At 45.7% G+C, this 15041-nt stretch overlaps 1 protein-coding gene across 1 annotated transcript in view; it reads left to right on the plus strand.

The window, feature by feature from the left end:
- The window catches only part of ADAP1 (ArfGAP with dual PH domains 1), a 39818-nt gene that overhangs the window by 9225 nt on the left and 15552 nt on the right, over positions 1-15041 (plus strand). The window contains 1 exon segment of the mRNA XM_008928030.3: positions 1358-1440. Coding sequence (XP_008926278.1) covers positions 1358-1440 — 83 coding nt within the window.

Consider the following 15041-nt stretch of genomic DNA (forward strand, 5'->3'; position numbering starts at 1 on the left):
TTTCTGCTGAAAAGATACCATTGAGTTTGCATCAGCAAAAAGGAAAAGGTGATTAAACATACGAACAGTTTGCATTGGCAGAGAAGTTGATGTGTTGAAGTGCAATGGTTTTATAGAACACATCCAATGAAGGGGGATCATTTACTGTCTTTGGTGTAGGCTGCTCTGAAATGTCTGCTGTGAAGCTGGGCTAACACATGCCTTTATTTCTGTGTGTGATTTCTGCCTGCTTGGGCTATTTAGGGTTCTAGGGCAATTAAACCATTTTTAACTGCACTTAATTCTTGAAGGAGTTTCTAGCATATTCTAGATCAAAACTACTTAATTTGTTCCAGCACTCATACTAAAATAAAATAACATAAAATGTATTTATAATCTTTGGCATATTTTTAAGTTTTTGGAAGTTAAGGTCTTGGTGTATAATCATTGGTATCATTTCAACATTAAAAATAAAGGATGTTTTAATCATCATGTCTCCTGCTATGCATTATGGATTGCTTTCTTAGACTTATCAGTATAGGCTATGAGTTTGGAAGAGCTTGGCCAGGTGGGTTCTCACCAACTTCCAGTGTTTGGATCCTGTGTTCCAGCCTTTACATCTTTACCCATCCATTTTCTCCTGGTCTTTTTGAGGCTTTTTCACTTTTCACACACCCCAGTTCCTTCCAAGAGGTTGACCAGGGCCTGGGATGTGACTATTCCGTGTTGTTCCTGGTTTGGGAAGTGTGTGACACCCTGCAGCAAGCTCCATATTCACCAAGTCAACAGGTGTCACCTGTCCCTGGGCTGGGCATCCCCTGGTCATTACAAGTGTAATTTTAGCCTGACACATCACAATTTCTTGGAATAGCTGTCCATGCATGACAAGGAGATGTTCTCTCTGCATCTTTGACTGCCAAAAGGCCATCACATACATGCATCACACCAGGCATCCCCAATTTCTGCTTCTGTATTGATGGCTTCAGGGCAATAATCCCTCTTGTGTCTGTAGTTTTTTGTTTTGTTTTGTGTTTTTTTTTCATTTACTGATCCTGCTGTGGTCTGAGGAAATTAGGTTTAAAATAGTTCATATACTGAGGGAGTTTTTTTTACAGTCTGATTGGGTGGATGGGAGTGGGATTTCTGCTAAACCTGTACATTTTATTAAATAAGTTTCCAATAAAATTGGATATACAATTACATGAATAATTATTGTCCAACCGTAAGCAGAAGAAACCCTTGACTCCAGGCTGTACAATGCAATTTTTAGAAGACTTCTAAATCAGAGTTGTATCTTGATTGAAGAATTAATGGTTCTGGATTCTTCCTTAGTGTATCTTGGACCATGTTTCCTTTTCTCTGTATTTCTTTTTTCCAGACTGCTGCGGGAACAGTGGATCAGAGCCAAATATGAACGAAAAGAATTCATTCACAGCGAGAAGCAGGAGCCTTACTCTGCAGGTAGTGAAAGACACTTTTGACAGATAAGATCTTTGATGTCCAGCACCTTCCATTTTCTTTGTCTCTATGTTTATATGTTCTTTATATTGACTATTGCTCGTATGCCATGAAGTAGGAGGAGCAAGTGTGGGTTTTTTGCGAAAGATCCCTCCTGGTATTCCCTGTATTTGATTTGGAATAATGGGAATTTCAATACCTGATGGAAATGAATTGGAGTCTTTCTGTTGACTTCCAAGGGCTGTTCACCACCAGCAGGTCAGACAAAGTGCCAGTGGGTTCCTTGCTGGTGGGTTGGTGGAGCAGTGGGTTGGATGATTTCCTTGTGGAAGGGCAGGATTTGAAGAGGAGACCCAGGGCTTGACTGTGTTTGTTGTGTGGCTGCACCAGCATCAGGACCACATGAAAGTGCTTGAAACTAGCTGGGTATTTCTGTGCTATATGTAAGTGGCATTTAATTTACTGTGCATAATAAGTAGTTGACACCAGCTATGTGCTTGGATGACTCTGGGATAATTTTATTAGCAAAGACCGTGCTACAGATTAAAGGTTAAAATATTATTGTCATGATGCTTTTCGAGACTAATAATATGCAGGTAGCTCCAGCATTTTGCTGATATGAAAACCACAATTAAAGTCTTATCTCATATATTCTCAATTTATGTTTAGAGCATTTCTGCTCTGCTATTTTGTATACATGAGGCACACACATAGTGTGTGGGGAGTATCCATATTCATATAGAGGATGTTATGCAGATTTTTATTTTAGATTTCTCAAAGCAGTTTGCTGGAGTTGGACATGTTCTGCTGACAATAAAAATAAACAGTTTGATTTCTTAGATAATTTTGGAATGTATCTGCCAATGTGTGTGTAATGTTCACCCAGGAATAATGTTTGTAATTTCTACCTTGCAACTTCTACATAGAAAAGCTCAGATTCAACCAGGTACTTGAGGCAAATGCATAATTTTAAGCATGTGATTAGTCCTTTCAAGTCAAAGAAGAGCGTGTACCTGGTTAAAGTGAAGTAGGTGCTTCAATGCTGTGTGGGAAGAAGGGCAGTGTGTTCTGAGCATTCTGAAAGATATTATAAGAAGAGTTCAAAGGGGAGTTTATTTTAGCAGCATATTTTCTAGGTGTTCTTCAGTAATGTGGCTGCATAATATTTAACTGCATGGTGAAGTGACAGGGTTTTCTCCCCTCTCTTTGAAGTTCAAAAGCCATTAAATACAGCATAGAAGGGGAGGGGGTAAGCCATTTTCAGTGAACAGTGCTCTCATGAGGAGGAGGGGAAGGGAAACAGGCTCGTGGGCATTGTGTAGGTTGTGTATGAGTGATTTTAGGTTGTATCTTGTCTTTGAGAATTGCACTGTTGCTAAAATCCAGCATAGGAGTTGCACAAGTGACCTGTGCATCTGAGATGTCATTCATTGATTCTTCTGGACAGGAAACTCCAAGGGGGTCTTTGTCCATGTAGTTCCTCCTTAGGGAGACCAGGTTGGTGTTACAACAAAACAAAGCTGGGGAAATACACACCAAACTTCCACAACGAGGTGGGGCCGACACCAGGGCACCCTCCTGCCCACCCCACACCCAGCAGTGTCTCACTGGAGTGTATGTATATCTCTGTTTCTTCCTAATGCTGTCTCAGACCATTTTTTCTCACCGTTCTGAATTCCCTGCAGCAGTATTAGATTACCAGTTTCAGAGCATGAAACATTTTGTTGCTAATAGAGATGTCAGTATCCATTTTCTCGTGTTTGTTGGAAGATTTAATTCCATTTTCCAGTCCCAGGGGCTATTTTGCATTCTGATATTTGTTCAATAATTGCATAAAAAAATAAGAAAATGCTATATTTGAGTAGTTTTGAGAAACATCCTTCTCCAGGCAGCCGGACGAAACCTCAGTCAGAAATTCAGTGTCTTTCAGAATATCCTTTGGGGAGAGACTGTCTGGAGCCTGCAGATGCCAAGCAGAAGCTATCACAGCCAAACTGGCAGACTTAGGAGAAATGAGTCTCGGGACAGGAGTGTCAGATGTGCAGGTCAGAGCTGAGACAGTCGTTCAGGGAGGTCTGGCAGGAGGATGCAGCAAACTTCAGCTGCTGGGGAAGGGTATAAATAAGAGGCAGTGTGGGATGCCCCAAAAGGCACCTTGCATAGCCCCCAAACCACTGGGAAACATCTGCCTCATGAGATACAGAGTGATGCGAGGTAGCAGAATCAGAACTGGGGAACAAAACTGGGAAACCAAGACACTTCCCATGTGCAGAAATCCCCAGTGTGGGCAGTGTTGAGCATTGGAACCAACTCTTGAGCTGAGTCTTGGGAGGAGGATCCATAGCTCTGGGTTCAGTCCCTGAATCAGATGCCCTGTCCTGGGGATGTGCTGTTGTACGTGTGGTCACAGCCGCTTACCCTCGGTAGGACATTGCAGTGAAAATTCCTGTAAGGGAGTTTTTAGAGAGTTTCTTGCTCCCCCAGGAAGCCTTGGAGCACAAGCCCATGTGCTATTCGTGCCTTTCAGCTCCTCTGCCTCCAGTTAGTGTTTCAAACTCCAGTGGTTTCATTGTTAATGAGTATATCAGCACCATTGATTTTAGTGCGAGGAGTCAGTTTGAGTTCAGATAGTGCAGAGAGATTAGTAAAACTGATTAAATGTTTTGGTGATCCGCTATTGATTCTTAGATACACCCATTTATACATTTGAGCTCTTCATTCAGCTGTAGTGTGAGCTAAATAATTTGTTTGCCCTAGCCAGACTTTATGAAACAAAACATTATTTACACCCCAGCAATCCCAATTAACACCGTGGCCACATCCTTTCCAATAGCAGTACGTTTGTTGCACAACAGCACAGAATGATAACAGTTTTGAGACTTTCACATAAACGTGTTTCAGGTTGGCTTTATCCCTTCTGGTAAATGAACTGGTGAAATTACTGTCAGTCTCCAGCTAATTGTCCCTTTTAACAGAGTTTAATGGGGCACAGGTGCTGAATTCTCCTAGAAATGGGATGACTGTAATTGCCATCAAAGTCTGGATCTGTATCTCAAGGCAACTGCAAGGTTTGCTAAATTTTAAAAATATTTTGATCGGCTTTAAAAAGTTTGAATGTTTTCCCCTGCTGTTGACAGACAGCAGTTGTGACAGTGCTTTCCAAAAGTCCTGCTGTAAGTTAGTTCATTTGGGTATTTTTGATTTCTCTTAATCAAAGGGATTTATTTTAACCAAGGGAGACATGGAGGAAGAAAAAGGTAACAGTATTTGCAGGGCTGGAGCACTATGATGTTATAAACTGGTCAAGGTGTAGCTGCTCTGATGCATCCCAGGCCATGAAAGAGAGAATGGGAATGTGGATGTGGCCAAGAAAGAGCAAAAGGGAATTGTTTTCTCCTTGAACTTTGGCTCCACTGCTTTCATTCTTTAGTCATGGGAGATTGGAGCTCCTCAGCTGATATAAATTGCCATAGATCCCATGAAAAGTGTGGAGGAATCCAGATTTATACCAGCTAAAGATTTAAACCCTATCCTTTGGTGTGGAAGTTGAAAGACTCTGATTATTTGACTGGTAGTTCCATAGTTGGGTGGGATGGCCTGTTGGGCTGCACAGTAAGATAATATGGTGTTACTGCAACCTTATTGTCACTATTCAGATGAACTCTGGTTTATTCAGGTAGTTACTAGGGGTAGCATTTCTCTGAAGGTGCCTATTTGCTTGTACTATCTTTTGTCAGCACCCTAAGGATTTCTTGGTTTATATGTTATTTTGTGTTTGTCTGTAAATATGATGGGTAAAATAAATTACAAGACATAAAAGAACACCCCAAAATAGTAAAATCTGTTAATATGCACTTTCCATTCCATGAGGCTCTTGCATAATTTGGGCAGCAGTCTGAATTAATTTTTCCCTGCACTCACACAGTTGGAAGGAGCTCTGACTGCAAAACACTAGGGAAAATGCACGGGACACAAAAACGTCCTTTCTCAGTGTGAGGAAGAGACCCTTATTAGCTCAGTCTGACCTGCAGTGATGTAATGCAGTTTATTTTGAGCCTGATCAGACAAAACAGTGAGCAGTGTTGCAGCTAAAACCCAATTATTTTAACTGACAGACCTTATCCTCTGCTGTCTCTTACCCCATTTTGCCTGGCTGGTGGGGAGCTGAGAGTGTCAGAGCAACACTATCTCTGCAGTGCATTTTTTCACAACCTCAGGAGCAAATTACAGGGCTGAGCACACCCAGAGGGCAAACCAGTGCTAATGGCAGCCTAAAAGGGCACAGGTTTTACTGCACTTCAGAGAGCCTGAAGCACTGAGCAGGGAAATAAGGCATCAGCTCGAGGGGTCCTGATGCTCTTTGCTAAGCCCCTAACACATGTGGTCTTTAAGGAGATGCTCATGCAGAAAGGAGTGTGAAGCCACATGAGAACCATCCCCTCGCTTTGCTTTGCAAGCACATGCAGTAAAACCTGGTGGTGGAGGTGGCACAGGGAGAGGAGGTGAGGTGACACTGTATGGGTGGGGTGGTGGGTGGCTGGGGACAGGGAGGGTGTTCTGATCTGTGGGTGTTTGCAAGAAGAGAGGGTGAGAGCAGAGAGGGCTCACAGGCTCAGGGAACAGGGCATCTTACAGTCAGTAAGATTTTTATGCTGCAGACTGGTGGGGATAAAGTAGTGGTAGAGAGTGTGCTGGCTCCAAGGAGAGGCTGTTTTCTCCAGGAGCCTTTCACATACACAGGCTTACCTGTGCCCATAAGTCACTGCCTGGCAATACAGCCTGCTTGGGCTCGGCTGCAGCTCCCTTGCAGGGAAGGACAGTTGAATCAAAAGGGCCAAGGATGCTGGTGAGAAGGTTTAAAGAAAGAGCACAGTCTCAGCTCAGGGCACTGCAGCTGTATCAGGGTTGGGGCAGCAGGTTGTTCCTGGATGGGAACCTGAGTGGGCTGTTGCTTTTTTTTCCCCTGCCCTATTCCTGCCTTGGCTGGGGTGAATCTGCATTGCTCCATCAATGCTTGTGCTGGTTTATGCTATCTGCAAGTCTTAATGTGGGACACTTCTCCCTCCCACTGGAGCTGCTCCGTGATCAGAGCATCGTGCTGTGGGCAGGGAGTTGCCCTGTGGGAGTGACTTGGTAAGGGTGGTACACAGCTGTTGTGTGACACCAGCTCCTTGTGAGTGGGGAGAAGTGCCATAGGTGCTTCCTGTGGCATCTTGGCTGACGAGACACAAGACATCCATACTGAGTAAAACAGTTGAATCGAAACTCTATTCTTGCTAAGGTGTTATCAGCTAAATCAAAAGCTGCTTTTAGCACTGGGGAGGATTTGAGCCAGCTCATGTGTGTGGTCGGGATGGTAGCCAGCTGCCATCTCAGCTTCTCTCATGCAGACCAGCCTGAAGATTATTTCATTGTTCTTTTTTCCCCCAAGTGCAGCCCACATCCTTGTCCGATGTTCCTCTTTGTATTTCCACCAACTCCAGGGCAGCTCTCCTGGCTTTTCCCAGGTGAAAGTCTGAGGGTGTCAAGGTGGTGCTGTGCTGAGCACTGTACAAACACAGAGAGGGATGTTAGTGTAGTTGAGTGTAAGTTGAGAGCAGGCAGGTGCCAGCTCCTCGGAGAAGAAGAGGCAGTGCCCCACTACAAGGGTAGTTCTGCAAAACACAGGGATGAGGATGATTTTTAAAGTGTGTAAATTATCTCATTGCTTTATAAGCAAGAGAGAGTGGTGTGTTTAGCAACACAGCAAGCCACATCTGGCTGAAATTATCCAAGATGCTGAGAAGCCAGAGGGAGAGACAGATGAATAAGCCTTGGTTCCTTAGGAAACCGAGTTCACAGGAGCACTAAGAGAAACTATGAGATAAAAGCAACCATTTTGAGGGTTACCAGCAGCAAGTCGATGGGCTTTGTGCAGGCACCACGTGTGCCATAGGGGAGCGTGGTGGTGCAGAGCAAGGTCACCTGCAGTGCCTTGCGTGGCACGGGGTGCACCAGGGCGTGCAGGAGCATCCCAATGCCTTTCAGGAGGTGTGTGGTGCTTGGCTGATTTGGGTTTGGTGTGTCTGAAGTAACACACCACCATTTCCATGCTGTGCCTGGACACCAGCGTGACCGCCGGTTCGAGGGCGGCTGTGCCTGGCCACGGCACGGGGCACTGCGCTGCCTCCCTCCTCTGACCCGACAAGGTGGAGAAACACTTCGGCATTTTTTTTTTTCCTCTCCCTTAAACCTTTCCTCCCTTCCCCCAGTCCCCTGTGAGCTTACAACATCTCCTCGTGCTAAAAATAGCCCTCGGTGTCAGCGCGGGCTAAGCGGAGCCGCTGTAGCTCCGCCTGCCCTTTGTTGGAGGGGCTGCGGCACAAACCCGGGGCAGCCCCCGGGAAGGTTCGATGCCGGAGCTGCTCCGCCGGTTGATGTCACTGGCTCTGCGATGGCAGCTCGGAGTGGTTTGTAATTGGGCCGTGAGCACTTTGTTAGGAAAAAATCACTTTATAATCTCAGCTACCTGTTCGGTGTCTGAAGCAGTGGAGGAATCTCTGCAGAGCAGTTGCCATGGTTTGTATTAACGCACCCAAAAGCGAGTGATGGCCATGGAGGTGTTTCTGGTGAGAGCAGTGGGGTTTGAAATGTCGCTTTATGAACACTAAGTCACATTAGGCTCTGAACACCAGAATGAAAGCTTTAGTGCCACATAATGCTGCGAAATTATAAATGGCCTTTAAAGCCCTGGCTGCGTTATGTGCCTGTAAAGTGAATTGTGCCATGCAAATAAAGAGTTTTATTTCCCCCTCGTTCTGTTTTTTTTTGCTGGCACATTTCCCATAGTGCCAATGGCTTGCCTCCTGATTTACACCATATATAGAAATGTAGAAAAAGCCTAATTATAACCGACTCTTCTAGCATTTTTTTGAGTTGAACTTCTGAAAATACTGGCTACATCTGTAACCTCAATCCAAAGGTCTGAGTTTTTCAGAAGTTTCTGTGAATCTAAGTCTCTGTTTAACCTCAATGCAGATGTGGCTGATGGGCAAACAGAGCTGTCAAAAGCTTTAGCAGGCCTTGATCTTAGTCCTTAGAGAGGAATTTTCAGTATAAAGAAATAAGTTAATTTATTTCTACTTATTAGCCCCAAAGAGAAGTTGCTGCTTGGCTCCTATTGCTTTTTAATGTCACTATTATCTGATGCTAGTTGTGAAAAGGATTAAGTTCTCTTCTGATGCTTGAAAGGCTCAAGTATTAGAGCTGAGCTTTGAGGGAAACTCAGTAATTTTCTGCTCTGTCCCTTGCTGATGGGAAGCACTAGTTTTTGTGATGCAGGGCAGCAGCGTGCGTCAGGAAATTGCAGCTACTACGAGATCCCTCACTAAGGGATGCTTCCTGGTACTGCTGTCTTAGGCCCTCTTTCCCATCCCTGTAAAGCAAATCACTCATACCTGGAGATGGAAACAAAAAAATAGTAGTAGCATGGTTAAAAAGCAGCACAAATCAGAGTAGCCTGGTATTTTGTTGAAAATTCGTGTTGACTTTTGCAAAGCAGAGATTTGGACATGAGAGGGGAGATGTTTTGTGGTAGGAAGTCAAGACACTAGTTCCCTATGGTGTGTGCTGGTGCTTGGTGTGCAGGCTAGGATTGCATCACTGGTGCCTCCTGTGTTAAATCACAGTTTCCAGTGAATTCCCAGCAGCTGGTTCCAGTATTTGGCTGCACCAAAGCTCCAGGTTTGGCTCTTACTGGATTTCAGCAAAACTGTGTTACAAATCTCTGCACTCGGTCTTGCCCTTGTCTGTAAGGTCTTGGCTGCTGGGTCCCAAAGTCTGGCTACATTTTCACTTTTCCCAGCTGACACCAGGAGCAGTTCCTCTGCTTGGCACTGGCACACCTGGCAGTTTGTGTTTGCGCCCTGGGGGAGCTGGAGATGGGACTGATCTCTGAACACAGTTGGATTTATGTCTGAGTGAGGAGCCAAGGGCACAGGGATGCTGCACCTCTTTGGCATGGACCTCTGCCCTGTCTCGGTGTCCCAGAGAGTAAAATGATTGGGCAAGGACTGTACTGGAGAATTTGGCCTCTTGGCTGAGTTTTGCAGCCTACTGTGAGCTTGGTGCTGTGCGGGTTCTGCCAACGCTTTGTGGTCGTAGGAGCCAAGGGGGAGCATGGCAGGGAGGGATGCAGGGAGGAATGTGGGAGAGTTGGCTAAGTGGCAGCAGGTTGTAGCCCTCTCCAAAAAGGATGCAACCTCATCACAGTTTGCTTTTCAAGGGAGCATAAGAATGTTTTAGCACTTCAAGGGTGCACAAGAACATTGTGTGCAGATTGCATCCAGTGCTCTGGGTGCTCCATTAGATGCCCTGAAAAAGTAGCCTCCAGAGGTTATCACGAGAGGGATGAGGGTGTGAGTGTCCAATGGACAACTCCAAACCCTGTAGTTCTCCCAACCTAGCACCAAGGTCACTGGAGGCTGTTGTCAGGAGGGGGTTAAAGCACAAGCATCCTTCCAGTGAGCAACCTTGCCTGGCACGGAAACCTCCTTCTCCTGCTGCCAGAGCCACAGAGAGGCTTCTGTTCTCCGGGCACTGACATCAGCTGGGACATGAGTCACGCTGGGAGCCAGGCTTGGTGGGTGCTGGTCCTGCTGCTTCCCCACACCCTGGGTGATGCCTTGCTCGCTGGGTCTGAGCCCCCACACTTGGTCCTCACCTGTGCAGCACCTGGCACGTGTCAGGTGCAATGTTTGCAGCCCCAGGAGCAGGGCATATTGCCCCAGTGGGTGGGTGTGAGGTCTGGCATCTGCATCCATGCCCTGGCATCTGTGCTGTGGATTTTGGGTAGAGAAAAGGGGGACTAGGGCCTGGGTTATTTTTCTTCCCAAAAACTTTTGTCTAATAGGGAGGAACAGTTGAAGATGAAAGGCTCTGGAAAAAATTTAAATGGTTGAAATAGGAAAGTCAAAAATATGTTCAGCTGAAGCAGATGGGACACTTTTGCTGGTGCTAAGTCTCCCTTTCATGTCTTTCCAATATAATCCTTTATGTGTTTAACATTACACAACTCCCTGTCAGGACTTGCTCCAAAAAAACCTTTCTCCATCCTCTCCTTGGAGGTTTGATGGAAATGCAGTCATTCCTTTAAAACAAATATCTACTTCTTCTTCCTCAGTGTGCCCTGGCACTGGTACCACAGGAAGGGGATGGGTTGGGGGGTGATGCTGTGCAGGTCACTTCTGCTCTCTGCAGCCTCATCCAGAGCAGGGCAAAAACTGACACAACAGCCTGTCTCCAGGGTGAAAAAATACTGAGCTAAATTGCCTTGAAAGGAAAGGGATCCACTTGAAAAAATCCACTCAAGAAACCAGCAGCAGATCTAATCCCCAGCCAGACTAACAGCATCCTCTGCAGCATCTGCAGTGGGTCTGGGTGGGGCTGTGGAGGGAACAAGCCCTCCTGGGGAGCTGCCTGTGGTGGGTCCTGCTCAGCCTCACTCCATGTTAACAACTCCACAATACAAATGATGTAAACATCAAACAGGGACTTCGCTGCACTAAAGACAAAGCACATCAAAGAGCTGTTTAACAAACTAAACTCATGAGGAGGATGCAAGGGGAGACCACAGTGTGTTTGTCTTATTATTATTTTTTCTTGTGCAAGGGGAGCAGGCCCGTGGCAGGGACCCACACGGGGCATTGTTCCCGTGCCAGGATGCACTGACGTCTCCACAGAACTGTCATCACATGACCAGGAGCTGGAGCAGCCTCTCAGTGCCTTCCAGGAGCATTTGGAAGTGCTGATTCAGACACAGTCCAAGCCCTCTGAAAGAGCACGGCCACCTCCTGAGGCTCTGTTAGAATCAAAGGAAGATGCTGCACCATTTCCCAGACTTGCTAAGGAGACACTGCTCAAAGTCACCACCAGAAGGCAAAGGAAAGGGCTCCAAACGCAAAAGCCTTTCTTTTAGAGTTAACTTCGGAGCATTTTTATTTTTTCTACCTCTCTGGGCCATGGCAAGAGGCCAATGACTGCTGTTACGCTTTCCAGGAAATCCATGAACATTGCAGTGACAAAGTGATGGGGCGGTGATGGATCTTACAGATAGCTGCTGTAGGAAGAAAAACATCTAGCAAAGAGAAATACTCTGATGTCTTCAGCTCCCCTAAAGCAGAAAAGCATTTAGGCAGCCAGAAATCGCAGGTGAGGACCTGTGGGTCTGAACTTGGAGGAGGAGGAGCAGTTGGCCAAGCAAGGCGTTGGCAGCCGGCTCTGGGAAGGGGGTAGCACCACTGTGAGCTAAAGCTGGATGTTCACAGCTAGTTTAGGATCCAGCTATAATTTTAACAGCTGGTTCTGTCAAGCTGCCTTCAGCACAGCTCTGATCCAGCTTCTATAATTAGCCAGAGAGCAGCAGCTCTCGTGCAAAAAGTAAGGCAGCAGCAATGCTCATTGCAGGGGAAGCAGAGCAACGAGGGAGTGAACCTTGCTGAAAGGGGTAAGGGCTGCCCCATGAAATTTTAAATAGTTGGAGGTTGGTCTTTTTTTTTTTCTCCATCTAAGCACTTTGTGCAAAATGTTTCATTAAGGGTTTTTTTGGCCTCTCACAAAAACACACCTAAGAAATGTTGTTTCATTTTGCATCATCCTTAACAGAAATATTTACATTTGTCAACTCAAACCAAAAGCATTTAATTTGTGGTCAGTTTGAGGTCAGTTGAATTTGCTGAACTAGTGCAGTTTCTCATGGGTGAGATGGTCTGAACCCTTCCACCCCTTGGCAGCTGAATGTGCTGCCTGTGTCTTGGGGTGTGCTCTGGATGCTCCCTGGGGATGCCCTGAGCTGTAGGTGTTCCCTGGGAGAGTCAGGCCACCCGATGAGCATAGACTATAAGATCAATAAATGTGTGAAACACCCCAACTATAATTATCATTACTCACTCCTGTCCTTGAGCTTTCCCTATTTGAGGTCAACCACCTGTATTTTGATATTGCCTGTTCTTGTAACCTTGGGTTTTTACAGGCAATAAATGTACCTATACCAACTGGAGAGAGGTGGTTCTCCATGTTTTTGGTGATAAACATTTACTGAAAGAATAGAACCATCCCTTCCCAATTTCTGATTTATGAAGGTAGTTATTGGGGGTCTCCTGGTGTTTCTCCATGGTTTTATACTATGCACATTCACATTCCCTGTGTAGTGACACAGGACCAAAAGGCTGAGGCATCTTTTTTCTGCTAATGAGAAGGGAGTGACTGGGAAGCAATAGGATAACAAAGGGCATGGAAAAGGCTGTTTTCATGGCAACTTGTCCTAGCTTAATTAAATTTCCACTAAAGAAAGATCCGTTTTGCGTTGAAGACCTGTGCAGGGTCGGGCAGTTTCTGTCTCTCACCAGATGAAGAACATTTTCTGGGGTGAGGTCATGTCTTTTTCTGGAGTTTGCCAGAGATGTAGCTGAGCTAGATCATCCTCGACTCAAAAGTGGGAGCAAGCTGATGCTTTTCTTCCCACCACCAGCCCATTTCCACCTGCATTTTCCCCCTATAGGGAGATCACTCACCTTTTCACCTTGAAATCTCTGATGCAGCAGGGAAGCCTCTGCAGCAGAGGAGTTGTCCACACCTCACTTCTTGGATGCTTACAGTGAAACTGGACTTGGAGGTGGCTCCTCAGCTGACTAAATAGGACTGGTTTTATAAATCCTGCTGCAGTTGAGGTGCAGACAAAGCAGCCACCTCCAGTTTCATAACCAGGGCAGCCCATGAGGGACATGGTTATGTGGCACAGCAGTAACAAACAGTATATCCCCAAAATACCTAAAAGACAAGGAGGCTGCTCCACAGGGAGTGAATTTCAAACTTTCACGCATTGCAGAGGCTGGAAGAAAAAATTTTAGCCCAGCAAAGTCAATTAGAGTTTTGGTCAATGGGACAGAATTTATCCTTGATTTATATAATTCCAGGAGTTCATTAAGTGGGATTACACTGCTCCAGGGGATGGGGGGGTGATAGTTTTAGAAAAATCAAGGTGTGCAAATGTCCTTGTGCAACCTGGAGGTTGCGGCTGCGCTGCCAAGTGCTCCTCCCTTGATAGCACAGCTGCCAGATCATCCTGTACTGGCTGATTTCTGGGACAGCTGTAACACCAGCAGCCAAGAGAGGAACAAGTCCTAAATTTAAAAAAAAAACCCTCCTTTCCTGCATAAAGTTTTGACTGTAAATGTATTGAATGCTCAATAAGAGATATTCAGGAGCCATTAGCACTGCAGCAGATATGCTCAAAGCCTTTTGGATTTCTCTTCAAAGCAAAGAAAGAGGAATGTTATGTGCATGTGAGAATGGGTTTCCATGATCTATGTTTGTGTGTCAATGCTGCCTGTGTGGGGAAAATGCTTCGTTCTAGGATGCCCTGGACAGAGGGTCTTAAACCTATCTGAAGTCTGTGGTGAACTTCTCTGCTGACTTCTGTAAAGCTCTGTTGGGGGGTTAAATTCATCTCATCCTTCCTTGGATTGATCTGTGTGAGCAGCTGCCCAGGCTGAGATTTTATTTATTGGTGTGGGTAAGAGACTCCTAAAGATCTGAAGCTATTCAGGGCTGGGAGGCTCCTGATCCCATAGCTGGGGTTTGAGGACGCCTCTGTGAAATCCAGACCTTCAGGTGGTCCCTGGTGCTTTGCAGGTGTTTTGAGCTGAAGCCTCAGCAGCAGGTTGGTGCAGCTCATCTGTAGTGTGTATGGAGGGTAAAACTCTCCTCATCCCCAGCTCTTTCAGGGTGTCACCTCTTTGCTTTCTGCACAGGACTCATTGCAGTTGCATGTGAGGGCTGCATCTGGCTTCTCCCTCACCTTGCAGAGGTCCCGGCAGGACCAGCTCTGTGGTGGGCAGGGGGGATGGGTGTGGGATGGAGGCAGCAGTTCTTCCAGATACCAGGAAGGAAAGCTGCAGAACACCTTCCCGTGCAGATTCTGTGCAAGTAACTCAGAGTGGCTGCAGCAAGGATTCTCTTTTTTTAAGTGTTTATGTCTTGCCCAAGGAGGATCCTTGCCCTGTGATTTGGGAGCGGTTTAGCTTTCAAAATTCAGCTCCTGAAGTGAACTGCTGTACAGGTGTTATTATGACTTAGCACTGCATGCCTGTCCTTAAACGTTTTCTTGCCCAGCTCTCCATCTAAATCAGGCTTTGAGCGCACTCAGTGCTGGTAAATGGGATGAGCATCTCACTGGGAACCTCCCAGCTTTCATCTGCCTTTTATTACAAAAGACTGGCTTCAAAAGATCAAAACCTGAAGGTTATTTACCTGTAACAGGTTTTTTTTCTCTGAGCAGCCAGCAGCTCCCAGGTGGGTATGCAGGGATGCCACTCGAAGAGGAAGCATTTGATTTCCAAGTAAAATTAAATTCCACATTCAATTTTCAATAACGCAAGCGCAAGGCTTCCAGAAAAGACATTTTCTGTAGCAAGGGGTTGTAACATCTCCCAGTAGATACAATTCAATTGCTCTGCAGCAGTCAGCTATGGTCTTATCTTTAATATATAAACACTTGCTCAGTAATTAACTTACCACGGAAGTTGTACTGTGTCGATGGTCAATTATAAGATAAACTGATAAAAGGG

This window comes from Manacus vitellinus, unplaced genomic scaffold (assembly GCF_001715985.3).
Source record: "Manacus vitellinus isolate BGI_N305 unplaced genomic scaffold, ASM171598v3 scaffold_12_pilon, whole genome shotgun sequence".
NCBI lineage: Eukaryota > Metazoa > Chordata > Aves > Passeriformes > Pipridae > Manacus > Manacus vitellinus.